Below are 15,079 nucleotides of genomic sequence, written 5' to 3' on the forward strand. Positions count from 1 at the left end.
TTGTGATTTCTGTCTGTCAAATAAATAAATAAAATCTTTAAAAAAAAAAAAAAAGAAAGAAAGTACCTTTGTTAAAAATAAAATAGAAACACCAATACTTAGATATTAGAGTTTGTTAAAATTCAAAACTGAAAACCAATGCACACAGAAAGATAAGAAGTTAATTAGGTTAGAAATTTTGCACTAGCTTCTTTGTGAACTCACTACAGTACAAATGTCAATTATTAGTAGACTGACTTGGTTTTATAGTGCCATGAAATTAAACATGTATAAAGTAATTTGCAAATATTATAAAATTTCCCCTAATTTTATAAATAAAGAAACCAGAGCAGAGGTTTACTGGCTTGTCCAAAGTGTCACAGTTACTTGATTCATTTTACTTTAAGAAAATTTTTTTTCACTTTTAAAATTAATGTGAACCACTGCACACAGGTAAACAGTACCAGATCCTGGGCTGGACCTCAGCAAGCCTTCCTCCGGCCCACTGTCCCTTCTACACTAATATAAATCAGCTAAAATATGGCAAATAAATAAATATATAGATGATAGACTGACTAAAATATAATAATAAGAGGCTTCATAAAAAACTACTGATGTATCCTACTATCTACACAGCCTTATAAAAAGGTTAGGAACATCAGCATTCAAGACAGTTTTCTTAGGTTCTCCCTACTCCTCTACAACGGTTTCTTCAATGACCAAATTGCAATTTTAAAAGACAGAATTAAGATGTCTCCAAGTCACAACGCTTACACAGCATTATTTCAGTCTTTCAATAGACACCTCAGAAAACACTAACAATGTCAAAATCCACACAACCCTAAAAATGAAAGACCCAGAATGAAAGAGAAGTCACTAAGAGCAGCAACTGATAGGGAATTTCCACAAACCATAAAGTTGATGGAGCTGGGTTAAGAACGGCAGCAAGGAGTACCCACATTCCATTTCATGAAATACAGCAGCCTCATGTCTCCAACAAAAGTTAAAAGGGAAAAAAAATGATCTCGACTATCTAGGGTGTTTTTCAGAGCTTTAGAAAAAAGTAAAGCCAGTCCCTTACTTTGGAGGACTGACTTTGTAAGGAGCCAGGGTATTATTTCTGTGCTTCTTCCTCATCTCTCTCATCTGGCAACTTCCACATGACACAAAGGGTAGAAAACCATGCTGTGGCAATTGGTGTATAGGAGGCAGGGAGGAGGAGGAGCCCTATAATGGGAACACTGGGGGGCATTTTCTCCTCAAAAGTAAAATATCAAAGAGTAGGAAGAATATAGGAAGGTCGCTGATGATAGTGCATTGTTGAGCGCCGCAGCATTTAATAACGCTGTTACGAATGCTGTGAATACAAACCTCTTGCTTTAAAATACCGAGTTTTTAAAGATTTCTCCTAGGTCATGAGGTAAGTAAAATAGAAAATGGAGACTGTGAAAGCAAGGACTGAAGAAAATACCAGTCTGAATATTTAGAGAGGATCATAGCTCTGAAAATTATTTCTTTTAGGGACCAAAAGATATTTTTAGAGACTCTTAAGTGCCTTTAACAAAGCTGAATGAGAGAAAAAGACAATGAAAAGCCCTGATACTGAGATGAAAGGTAGTATGGTAAGGAAACGAGAGACTGAAAAGAGATTAAAATACAAAAATATAATTCAAATCCTTGATGAGGAAGTTAACTGCAACAGTTGCTCGGAAGGAAGAAAACTGGCAAACTGAGACCCAGTACTAATTCCCACTGAGACAACCAGGTATGCTTGGGTGGCTCAGTGGGTTAATGTCTGACTCTGGATTTCAGCTCAGGTCATGGTCTCAGGGTCAAGGGATCAAGCCCTGCCTGGGCTTCTGTCCTTAGCAGGGAGTCTGTTTGAGAGTCTCTCTGTCTCCCTCTGCCCCTCCCCCCACTCAAGCGCTAAATAGATTAATAAATAAAATCTTTTTTTTTTTTTAAAGAAAGAAACAAACAACCAGAGAAACAGAATCAAGGGGGAAAATCTGTAGTACTACAAAAAAGACAAAAGAAAGAAAAAAAAGGAATTTTAAAGATTTTAAAGTTATGAAGAAAATGGAATTCAAATGAAGGAAAACCTTTCCAATGACTGGAAGCCAAAAATTAAAATTTAGTGCAGGCATATATGGGTATTCCACTTTAATGTGATGTATAATCCAAGCACAGAGAGGCAGGAGCTGTGCACCGAGCATGTGAACGATGAATAATCAATGGAAGGCCTTCAGGAAACGCAGAGCCATCACCACCTCATTTGTGCACAGCTGCACATAGCAGGGCTTTTCTCTGGGTAAAGTGGAGGATTTGCCTCAACAGCTTCGTAAAGCTGGCCCGTGAGACAAGAGAGGATGCCTTTTGTATCCTGGCTGCCAAATCACAAAGAAGTTCCTAAAAAATTCTGGATTGAAAATAAAACAGGAAAAAAGTAGACTGGTTTTGAACATCTAATCATAAGTTAGGAAATGCCATAGCAATATTTAGAGATTTAAAGTGGGAATTAGGGAAAAAAACAAAACAAAACTGTGAGCCCAGAGGCCTATTTCCAGACAAAATGTACAGTACACTTTTCAGGGGGAAATAAATGGTGACAAATGTTATTCTCAGCATAGAGTTGTGCATAAGCAAGAAATCACCTAATGAAATAAGGAGCCTATGTCCATACTTAGAATTTACTCAAACCAACCAAGAAATGAATAGTATTTCAAATTTAAGAATGTGAAATCCTAGTGGCAAAAGGCTGACGGTGAGTAGGAAAAATAGATAAAATTTAATAATTCAAAATAATTTCAGAAATATGACCCTTAAAATTAAATATTGATATAATTTATCCTTTAAGGAGGGGATATAACATTTTAAATTGTGATTTAACCTTAATGTTATCAGAAACTCCAGAGTATATTAACATACTAGGAAGTATGTTAAGGGAGGATTAATTCAAATAAAGTAAGCTCAATCTTCATTGCACGTGAGGAGGGCAGGCAGGGTTTCATTCTTGATTTTGGCCATTTATGAAAACTACTTTGAAGAATGCATTTTTCTTGCCATTGTCTGATTTTTGATACTCAGAAAAAATGGACTACCTGTGAATCTAGTCTTTTGTGTGTCTGCTAAAAGGCGCTCCGTGTCCTGCTGGCAGAGCTTCATTCTCAGAGCTCCAGGGATAACAGAGGGCAAGAACGAAGGCCTGGCGGGTTGGACAAGCCAGGAATGCAGCTTCACCAGAGAAGGCACCAGTGGATCACTAACTGTCACCTCCATCCAGTCCTATCAGGCACTTCATCTGTTTGGTTTATTGGCGGCCATGAGTCCTACCTAGTAGCAGGAACTTTCAGTCTTTTTTTTTCTCCTTTTGCTCTTTTCTGATCATGACAAGTTATGAGACCCTGATGTAACCCATGTCATGCCAAAATAGTTCTTATTAAATAATTTTAAGCCAGAGAGTGGTATAATCACATTTAGGTTGTAACCCTGGCAGCAGAGTATGACAGACTATGGAAAGGAAAACTTAAGGCAAAGAGACCCGTTAAAAAGCTCCAAGAGTCATGAGACAATATGGGCCTAAACCAAGGTTGTGACAGAAATGGTAGAGAGCAGGGCAACAGTTCCAAAATGTAGCTGTTAGGGTGTGTAATTTAGTTAACTTGAGGAGGAGATGTATGCCAGGTATAGAGATCGAAATTCAGTAGGTAGAAGCCTCTCTAGGAAAAAACCAATTCAGATCTGAACTCGTAGGACAAGAAGTAATAGGGGAGACTCCGTGTATAAAAAGTGTTTTCATTACTTATCTCATTTAAATCTTTCAAAAAGCTCTCTGAAGTGGCTAGTGTAATTATTTACCTGCTAATGAGACACTGTTCATGGGGCTAAGCAACTCATTCAAAATTAGACAGGTAGCAACCTCTGACTTGAGGTTGAATGTTTTTTTACTGTACCATAACCTAGCAAGGCATAATTACATATTTACCCTTGCTGGAGACTGAATGGTTACACTTAGCCCAGAGGATCACAGGATAAATTTAAAAATCCAGTAAACAAGCCTGAAAAGTAAGGACTTACACTGCCATCTCAGCTCATGAAGGAGGAGGGCTAATGACAAAAAAAGGTGTTTGAATGGTTTGGGTTAGACTGTCACTTGAACATTATAATTACTGGGGTTCAGGAGATAAGCAACGTCGGTATCCGTGATCTAGACAGAAAGTAAGGCCTTGCTGCCTATACAAAGCAGTTAATTCCTTGCCTGATTCATTTCAATGCAAACACAAATACTATACCTCTGGAAACCACTTGCCATGTCCATATAATTTTAAATTGTCAAACTTTTTTGGAATACATTCATGGAGCGCATTAAATCAGCTATTTTGCTTTGGGAGATATAATTTTATATGTTATACTGCTCTACTGAAATGCCATACTGCATTTCTCAGCAGTCTTCATTGGCTAATAATTCAATTATAAACACAATTCATTATTTTCATGTTAGATTAGAAAGCCTTTTGCACTGGCTTGAGCTATCTTCCCAGAGCAAATGGGGCAGTTTATAAAAGGCCAAACCACAGGGTGGAGCATTGAAAATATGAAGCATCATATAAAATTTAACCATATTAAACGGAAATCTGCCTTACAGCAAGCTGGTTATCAGCAGCTCAGGGCAGCTAAACTTCCCAGATAAAGGCTGGTGCATGACAGCTGGGAGGGGCTCATGTAGTAGTCCCTTTTTCTCTATTTCTTCACCCTGTTTTATAATTTATTGTCTTTAGTGCATTTCCTCTGCCGCGTTTTTTTTTCCCTGTCCCCTAGTGAGCAGAGGTCGCTCTATCTCTGTGATCCCTTCCCTGAGTTCTTTGTGGATTCTGGGCCGGCTAGTTTCAGGCTCAGCTGAAACTACTTGCTTCTATTTCTTTCCTTTTCTATGGTATAATTTTTATAAAGGGGGTTATAAGAAGCAAGGCAGAGATTTATGGGATGAATTATCTACTGATAGATAACATCAGAAATGGGCAGATGAGAACCACTCACTTACATGGGCACAAGCAATTTTTGCCAGTATTAATAAAATGTCTTCTGATCAATCAGTTGGATGGTCTCCTCTCTGCATTTTAAATCTCTGAACATTGATTCATCATTATGGTAACTTTACTGATATGCATGGAAAACAAAATTGTTCAGGTTACTCCTCTTAATAGTCACTTGGCATTGAATTTCAACTACTACACCAAATTTATCTTCCACCAAGTGTCACAGCTCCAAGGCTATCTGGTCCAGCAAATCCTGACAAAGTCTCAATTTACTATCAAGGTCTGATGCCTCAATATTTCTATTTCATTCTAAATACACTGTTCATTTTCTTAATTTTTTACATGTACCCAGTCTTTGGCGTATATAAGACCAACACTCAAGTTTCCCCAGAAATGGAAAGCATTTCTGGTTTGATTTTGATAATTACATCACAGTTTGTTTTGTTTTATCTGGAATCGTGACTTCTGGATAGCTATATAGATTATTCCATAAATGACTTAAATACTTTACAAGAAGAAAAATTAATTCTTTAATATTTGGTATAACATCATCATTACAACAGAAAATTTGATAGCAGAAATTGGGCAAATTGTGAACTTAAAAATTAACCTTTAAATATCAATGGATTATTTTTGTTTATTAGACTCACCACTTTTTTAAAAAGAAATATTGAAACCTCTTTAAAAAAATAGTAAATATAAGAAACAGATTCAAAATTATTTGGCAGTGTTTTTTTAAGCAATTATCTTTTCCTTTTGATTTTATTTATTTATTTATTTATTTGAGATTTTATTTATTTATTTGACAGAGATCACAAGTAGGCAGAGAGGCAGGTGGTGGGGGGGAAGCAGGCTCCCCACTGAGCAGAGAGCCTGATGTGGGGCTCGATCCCAGGACCCTGGGATCATGACCTGAGCCGAAGGCAGAGACCTCAACCCACTGAGCTACCCAAGCACCCCTTCCTTTTGATTTTAAACAGTCACTGTTTTTTTAGTTTACCCCTCTGTTCATTCAGCATTGTCTAAACACTGCCATCCCCTCCCTCACTTGATTTCCACCACGTCTTCCCAGTAAATGAGAAGTCAGTATTTAGTGACAAGTTGCCTCAAAACTGTTATCCTCTTACTTATACAGCCAGAATGATAGAGGGATAAGGTACTGAAGCATGCTATACTGGGACCCTAAAAATCTCGCTGCACTCACTAGTAACCTAATAAACAGGGCCTCAGTTTCTCCATTTGCAAAGTCAGAATACTTTGGTATGATCTCCAATGGCCCCAAATCTGTAAATAATAAGTTTGAAAATAACTACCTTAAAGACCATTAAATAACAAAAGTCAAACAAGTAAATTTGACGTTCTAATTGGCTTTATTAAATGATTCCTGAATCAGGGGCACCTGGGTGGCTCAGTGGGTTAAAGCCTCTGCCTTCGGCTTAGGCCATGGTCTCAGGGTCCTGGGACCGAGCCCTGCATTGGGCTCTCTGCTCTGCAGGGAGCCTGCTTCCTCCTTTCTCTCTCTGTATGCCTCTGCCTACTTGTGATCTCTGTCAAATAAATAAATAAATAAAAATCTTTTAAAAAAAAATGATTCCTGAATCAGGCAGCACCCCATCTATTGAGTAGAGAGGAGTTCCAAGGAGTTGGAAGGTTTTTATAGAGGGAGGGTCATTGGAGCAAGAAAGTTGTTAACAAAAGAAAAGGATTATTCTAGATGAGGCTGCTTTCTAGGGGGAAAAGCAAGGTGTCATCATGCAGATAATCTCATCTTTTTAGGGGGAAGGAGAAGGCTCAAGTGGTAGACTCATTGGTGTAGACTGAAAAATTCCTAGCTGACCTTTTTAAGACTAAATTTCTGTGGGAGGTTGAAACTGCAATTAGATTATGTATATTATACACTAGTTTGGGAACTTGGACCAAGTGACAACATTTGGGGCCTGTGGTTAGTTGATTGGTTGGCTGGTTGGTTGGTTGGTTGAACAAGACAATTCATTAACAAACTAAATCAATGTTGATGCGGTACAGTAAAACTGAAATTTGGTTAAAGAAACAATTCCTTGACTTTCAGAATTAGCTAATCTTAATAAGCCACTTTTACTATCTCAGTATTTCTTTAAACTTGCTTATTTGGTAACTCTTAGAGTAATTTGAAAATAAACTTTAAAGTCATGTAATACATACTTTTATATGTTAAAATGCAATTTCTCTTATTTTTTAAATCAAGGTAGAGTCTTTCAAGAGCTAAATTAGTTCTACACCCTTTTGAAAACTAAATTGTGTCTATGAATCCCCTACAACTTATTTTCTATGGTAAGAGTGGTCTGAAAGAATCTCCATGGCTTTCAGAATAACCAAATTTGCACCAGTGAGAATCTCTAATTTTTGTCATATTTATCAGCTCTCTATTAATATATGCTTATTAAAATTATATTCTATTTGTATTGTCATTTTCCCATTTAGAGATATTATCCTTAGTTTTAAAACTTAAAAGAATCACAATCTTTGTTAACTGCAATATTGAGTAGATTTCTCCCATCACAGGACAAGACAGAATAAGTTCTTGATGAAGCGTCTTCTGAACTAGGCTATTTCTAGGAAATTAAGCAATCTAAGCCATCCTCCAGAAATCTTTACTTGATCTAGAATCCCAAAAACTTCAAATTAAACTAGGAAAACACCTTTCCTTCAAAAGGAATCCTCCAGATTCTTAGAATTTACATATACAAAGGACTTTGGTGTAGAGTGGGCAGCCAGAGGCCTAAAAACAGGAACTAATTTTAAGAAAACTATATGATTATTGAATTTGCAACTTGGCTATGGCATGACAGATTTATTATTACTATTACTATTATTATTATTATTACTATCATTAGTATTATTATTACCATTAGCATTGGAAGAGGAATTAAGAACTCTTGATTATCCTAAAATACTGAACAGGGATATCTCCTCTGATTGCTCTCTTCAGAAATATTCCTTTAAAATTCTTCTCCCCTCCATTGAATGTTATTTCCTCTTTGGTAGTAATATAAGACTTCTTTTTCATTCTCAAATTAATATATGTACAGGAGGAAACTAACATTTATCAGTCAAGATTTATTTTTGTTACACTTTACAAGTAAGGCATAAAGAAACAGAATCTCAATGTATTTCCTCCAAGGACAATAAACTGTACCTCACTGCTATTATTCAACAACTTAAAAAAAAAAAAGGATATTTTAAATGGGGGGAGACACTTCTTATCAATAACAAATTTCATTTGGTAAAGATAAATTAAGCAATACATGCATGCAATCTAACAAAAAAATGAGAGAGAGAGATATAGGAACAATTTATTGATGAAATGAACTAATACAAAATATATAAATTGCCAATGCATTTGGAACTGAGATTATAAATTATTTTCACAGTCAACTAAGGTGTGATTAACATTTTAGAACAAAGGTTATTTAACATTTAAACACAAAGGTTTCTCCATGAATTACTTTGGATTTATAGAATCCCTCTTACCAGCATTTCTTTTGAAGCTGCACTTTATGAAAGATGAGATGTTCAAGCACCTTATTCAGCTGAGGACTATTCTTCTGAACACATGACCAGGCAGCAACACAGTGCCAGAGCAGGTGGTTAACTTCATATCCTCCCTGATTAAGTTTCAAATGTTCCTGGAATTAAAACATAAAAATATATCTGGAAATGAGCTATTTGACTTGAATAAATGTGAAAATAAACTTAAAATATTCAAAGAAAATGCATTATTTTCTTAAACTTCATGTTACACCAAACAGAGCAACTTACTTAAGTATATTTTTGTAAATATATATAGTGTGAGGGAAGAAAATAATTTTCCATCTACCCTTCCAGGTTCTTGGCTGAGACCTTTGCACCCCCTGTAATAAAGGACAGATTAACAGGAGAAAATCAAACATAAGTTTAATAACATGTATACCTCTTGTACACATGGGAGAGACCCAGGAATACTTTTCAAAATGGCCCAAGACATTATCTTATATACCTTCTCTAGCTAAAGACAAAAGGGGGGATGTGCAGTTATGGATGTTAACAGGAAAAGCCTAGTAAACAAGGGTAAGGTTGTTACACAGAATTTGTCATTGCCTTCTCCACTGATAAGAGTTTCTAGAGATTTAGAGTTACCCTTCTCTTAGTACAGAGGGAGACAACCAAAGGAATGGACACCTCTCTTAAAATGTAAATATCTCTTACAAAAAGGGTAACTTTTACTCAGTTTTCACAGCTTCTCCTATGTTTGTGATTTCTTAAAAATAATCATCCCAAAATAATCCTTATGCCAAAGAGTCCTATTTTGGGGCAGCAAATTTTGATTCCCTTCGATTGTTAACCTGGACATGGTCAATGTCTACTAAGTAACTATTTCAAAAGTCTACAAATTCAGGGGGAAAATGGGCTGTTGATTCTTTGTTTTTTCTTGAAGTGCTTCCTAACCGTTTCATAGATTTAACTGGTCTGTTAAAGTTAGGGGTATGAAGAAACCTGATTTTATTGTTAGACAGTGATAACATAACTCATTTAATTGTTTCCAACAATACAGATTTGAATACACATCTTGTGATATGTATTTAATATTTCATTCTTTTATGCTCAAAAGAAAGACTTAAGAGAGACTCCAAAAGGGTTTATAATTCTCATTTATTATACAAACAACATCATATATACAACTTAAATATAATTGTCATGTTAATTATTAAGTTGAAAGGCCAGATTCATATATAAATTTTAAACTAAGATATATTAGGTTTCTAGTAAACTGTTTAATTAAGTCCTACATATGCGTATTGATCTATTTTTTATGTTGGCAACTCAGATGCTAGAGATAAAAGTCATGAGTAAGATAAAGTCTCTGTACAAGGCTCCCGACTGTGGGAAAAAAATCACTCAGAAAGGTAAATGAAAACAAGCCAATGTTTAGAGTGTTAGAATATTCCATAGAAAAGCTTTATTTTAAAATAGTGTAAGACGGTGGCTCAGTTGGTTAAGCTCCAACTCTTGATTTGGGCTCGGGTCATGATCTCAGGGTTTTGAGATCAGGCTCTGAGATGGGCACCATGCTCACTGTAGAGTCTACTTGTCCCTCTCCTCCCCCTGCTTGTGCATTCTCCCTCTCTCTCTCTCTCTCTCTCTCTCTCAAATAAATAAGTAAAATCTTAAAAAAAAAAAAAAGTTAAGAGGGCTCTTTTAGCACAGTTTCAAAACACTGAGCAGAGCATTAAATGACTCCCAGAGAACTTTTTTTTGCCCCCCTCCCTCCCTCCCTCTTTCCTTCCTCTCTTCCTTCTTTCCTTTTTTTCTTGGCTTTATGACCACTTCCTACAGTTCTTTAATCTTCTTGCTTTGCTGCCCAGCTTGGGACTATGCTCCTTTGCAAATTGGATCCTTTACACAGAGGCCAAACAGATATTAAAGAAAGAGACAGACCACTCCATATTGGTAGGTGATAGGTCTAATAAGCCAGGGAACTTACTCAGGAAGCCTGTCTTGGGTGACTGCAAGACGAGCAAACCTCTGCGCTCACCTGAATCCTAAGGTTTATAGGAGGCCTTAACTGGGTTCAGACACTTATACCACCCAGATGATCCCAAGAACACCTTGCTCTCTCAGGGCTACATCCTTGACATGGCTCCAGCTGTGAGAAGAGTGAGCAGAACATGCATCCCAGAGAGAAGCCTCGGATTGCCCAGCTCCAGCTCATGAGTCAACCAGTGGCCCCAACCTCTCGATTATGTCCTTTAACAAGCTATCAGTTACAACTTGTACAATATGTATTTTGAGAAGTCCACCTACAAAAGTGCTATTAACCTAGTGTTGGCTGAAATTTCAGATATCCACATCAGCTTGAATTTTATACAAATTTGAGTACACAAGCTCTGAACATCAGACCAGATGCTCTTTTAAAACAGAAATGAGCCTTGAAGGATGGGTTGTATTTTGGCTGTTCAGGGATAGCTTTTTGAGCTTCACCCTTGTTTTCAATCATCTGGGGGTTGGTTGACATTGTCATAAAAGGACCTCTTAACACAAATGTGCAACTTAGATAATAGGATATGAATCATAGAATAATGCTTCTAATTTTAAAGAACCTGTGTCTCAATCTAACCCAATCTTAGTAACCATAATACTGCAGTATAGCACCAAATGTCCCATATTTAGATGACTTTGGCTTCCCGAGTACTTAAAGCATTAGAGGATGAGACTGCTAATCACACTTGAATGTAAACTCTGTGTGTTTCCTAGATTTCAGAAAACTACTTGTACTTTAGGACAGATGCAGCTATTTAGTAAAGGGTCTACCACATTTCAATTGACCTTCATCTACTATCTCCAAAAAACCATGTTGTTATTTTCATGAGACAACTGTACTCAGCAAATTCAGCTCTGCTAGTGAGCAACATACAGAGTGGAAAACTCAATCCAGTGTTCTGGCTCTGAAAGCCACAGAGCTAATTAAAGTGCACCATTTGTCAAAGTCAATGGAAACCTTGCATCTGGATCAGCTTTGAAGGATATTAAAAGAAGAAATGGGTTCTAGCACCAGGGAAAGGAAATTTCCTATGCTTAAATAGAACCAACACCCATACTGTATGTATCCTAACATGTATATCCTACGGAATTCTTTAACTTTTCAGCAATTTTATGGCAGCACTTGGAAAACAAATTAAATGCTTGTGCTTTTACTCCAATGCTGATAAGTATACTAAAAACAAAGTATTTTGCAGTGGTCAAAATATGCTGTCACGGACCTTTTAGCATTACCGGAGAATGAGGGCTATAGGAATAAATCCTCAAATCTTCCAATGTGGCATGTCAGTAACAAAAAAAGGAGGGGGGATGAATACAGATGTATTGTTTATACTCCCATTTTCCTCTCTGATTCTTCCTGTCTTCTCCCAGTAGGTGAGAGAGATGGGTACTGAATGGGTAAGTACTCAACTGAACAGGAAAGGCTGGCTTAGACCAAGCTATACTCAAGAAATTGAGCTGAAACTGGGGGAAAATGTTCAAACATGTAATCAAGCACTGAATTAGTTATCTGAACCAGAAATTCTAGCAGCATTGTGGCTACACTACCTTTCCAATTCTTTCTATTGTGTGGGAATGAGAGGAGAAAACGGAGAACAATAAATCTGATATGCTAAAATCTGTTATAATCCCCTCACAGAATCAGAGGTATAGAGCTAAAATAGAACTTAGAAAAGATTGAAACTATGCTCTTTGTTCTTCGTGGAAAAAGGCACAGACTTAGTCACTTGTCCCACACTAAGCAGAATTTTTTTTTAATTTTTAAAAATTTATTTATTTGAGAGAGAGAGAGAGCTCAAGACCGAGGGACAGAGTGGGGCCGGGGTGGGGAGAAACAGAGATGGACAAGACAACTCTGTGCTGAGCACAGAGACGGACATGGGGCTCTATGACCTAAGCCAAAACCAAGAGGCTAACACTTAACTAACTGAGCCACCCAGGCACCCCTAAGCAGATACATTCTTCTCATGTGTTGACATTTTGCCCCTTCCAGCTCAGGCGAAGCTGTACTGCAGGAACCTTCCATTTCCTTGTAGCTTTTGTACAGCAAGAGTGATAAGAACATAGATCTCTTCTTTTGTTTTTTAGATAGCATCTTCTTTTTTAAAAAATATAATAATTTCAGAGGTAGAATTTAGCGATTCATCAGCTGCAAACAACACCACTCATTACTTCAAGTGCCCTCCTTAATGTCCATTACACAATTACCCAATCCCTCCAGCCAGCTCCCCTTCAGCAACCCTCAGTTTGTTTCCTATAGTTAAAAGTATCTTACGGTTTGCCTCCCTCTCTGTTTTCATCTTATTTTATTTTTCCTTCCCTTCCCCTCTGTTCATCTGTTTTGTTTCTTAACTTCCACATATGAGTGAAATCATATGGTATTTGTCTTTCTCTGACTTATTTTACTTAGCCTAATACCCTCTAGTTCCATCCATGTTGTTGCAAGTGGCAAGATTTCATTATTGCCAAGTAATAGCTTTTTGATGGCTGAGTAATATTCCACTGTAGTTATATACAATGACCATTAGGGCTCTTTCGATAGTTTGACTATTGTGGACATTGCTGCTTTAAACATTGGGGTGCATGTGCCCCTCTGAATTGGTACATTTGTATCCTTTGGATAAATACCTAGAAGTGCAATTGCTGGGTTGTAGAGTAGCTCTATTAAATTTTTTGAGGAAGCTCCATGCTGTTTTCCAGAGTGGCTGCCCCAGTTGGCATTCCCACGAACAGTGTAAGAGGATTCCCCTTTCTCCACATCCTTGCCTACATCTGTTGTTTCCTGAGTTGTTAATTTAGCCATTCTGACCCATGTGAGATGGTATCTCATTGTGGTTTTGATTTGTACATCCTTGATGCTAAGTGATGTTGAGTATTTTTTTCATGTGTTTGTCGGCCATTTATATGTCTTCTTCGGGAAAGTGTTTGCTGCTTTCTTTTGGAGTATATGTGAGAGAAGGAAATACATATGACCCAGAGATTAAAGTTTGTTTTTTGAGATATATCAGCCTATAATGTATGTGAACAATTATATGGCTCACTGTAGCTCTATTTGCATAATACATAGTTTATTACATACCAAGGAATTCCATGATTGGGACAGTTTCATGTTGATCACTAATATCCAAGTTAGAAATTAAAAAACAATTTTTCACTATACTAGGGATTATTTTATTTCCTCAATTCTGAACCATTTAAAAACACTTCAGTAGACTTTAATAGCATTTTAAATGTTATTACATATGAGTTATGGAAGCATCACATATTACAATTGCTGTCATTAATAGCCTGTACTTTATGAACTTTCCTTTTAATACAAATATAATATCTTAAAATCCTCATTTATAAGTTAATCTAAATTACATTGTTATTTCCAATTATACAGCTGAGATGAAATCTATAAGGAAAAAGGTATTATGACATTACTCTATTTAAAGTAGTAGTGGTGTATATTGATGTCTCACTACTAATACTATTAACTGCTGTCCAGAAAATGTGCATATGGCTTAGTGTTTTTGCTATTTGAACCTCTTGCCCTACCCCAACCACCAGCTAACCTCATCTTCAATAATGTTACAGTATCAGCAAGCACATTTACTTAATCATATCAATATTATCTGACTCATTATGCACTAGGATATACTCACCATATCAGAATCTATGTTCTTATGGCTTTTCTTGTTTTCCACAGGGCTAAAAATTGATCCAGAAAGGAGTTCTCTTTTGTATATAATTTCCATGGTTTTCAGAATGAATTGCACATTTGAAAAGATGTTTGGATACTTGTGATATGAGTCTCCAGAGAAACAAAGTGCTATTGTAAGAAAAATAATTTGTGATAAATATTTCATTAGTATCTTGCATTGTATTTCATTTGTCTTTTAGTTACTAAAATATAATTAAATTCAATTCTTAGATGTTGAAACTGCTATACATTTCCCCATCTAAGATTTATATGTTACGTATGACCCCTGCTGGCATAATAGGAAACTACAAGGTAAATAATACCTAAGAGTTAATATAATTCAGAACAGCAATTGCATAATGGTCAAATGTCCAATTAAGTATAGTTACCGCACAACAATGGTTGGAAACTTCCAGGTGAGTTAAAACATACTCTATTCATAATAGATACTTAGAAACTGTAATCCTACAAACAAATCATCACTGTTAACACTACATTCTCCAGTTTTATTCATTTTCAAGATGTTATTGCTGTTGATTATTTTAAAGAATATATTTTAAGTATAGCTACAATTATGTCAACATAACACTAGGTGGTATTTAATAGAATTATCTTTATGTTGTTCTTTTTGTAAACTTTTAGACAATTTTTGAATTTCAATCTATTGACAGTTGAAAAAAATGATAATAACTACTCTTTTACTGGATGGCTATATGGAGAGGAAGCAGATGCTAATGGCCCCAGGTAAAAATCATTATGTTGCTAAGGCTCTACTTAACAGTATTTGATAGAAGGGTAAAATCTAGGGATTTTATCCTTATAT

The 15,079-nt window shown here is 36.2% G+C and overlaps 1 protein-coding gene across 1 annotated transcript in view; it reads right to left on the reverse strand.

The window, feature by feature from the left end:
* Nucleotides 1-15,079, reverse strand: part of LOC111148446 (transmembrane protein 232) — a 254,105-nt gene that overhangs the window by 216,208 nt on the left and 22,818 nt on the right. The window contains exons 6-7 of the mRNA XM_022504999.1: nt 14,219-14,385; nt 8,526-8,680 (exon numbers count right to left, since the gene is read on the reverse strand). Of these exons, the coding sequence (XP_022360707.1) occupies nt 8,526-8,680; nt 14,219-14,385 (322 nt within the window). The remainder of the gene's footprint in view (nt 1-8,525; nt 8,681-14,218; nt 14,386-15,079) is intronic.

The sequence above is a fragment of the Enhydra lutris genome, unplaced genomic scaffold, assembly GCF_002288905.1.
Source record: "Enhydra lutris kenyoni isolate GAN:26980312 unplaced genomic scaffold, ASM228890v2 scaffoldscaffold19, whole genome shotgun sequence".
Taxonomy (NCBI): domain Eukaryota; kingdom Metazoa; phylum Chordata; class Mammalia; order Carnivora; family Mustelidae; genus Enhydra; species Enhydra lutris.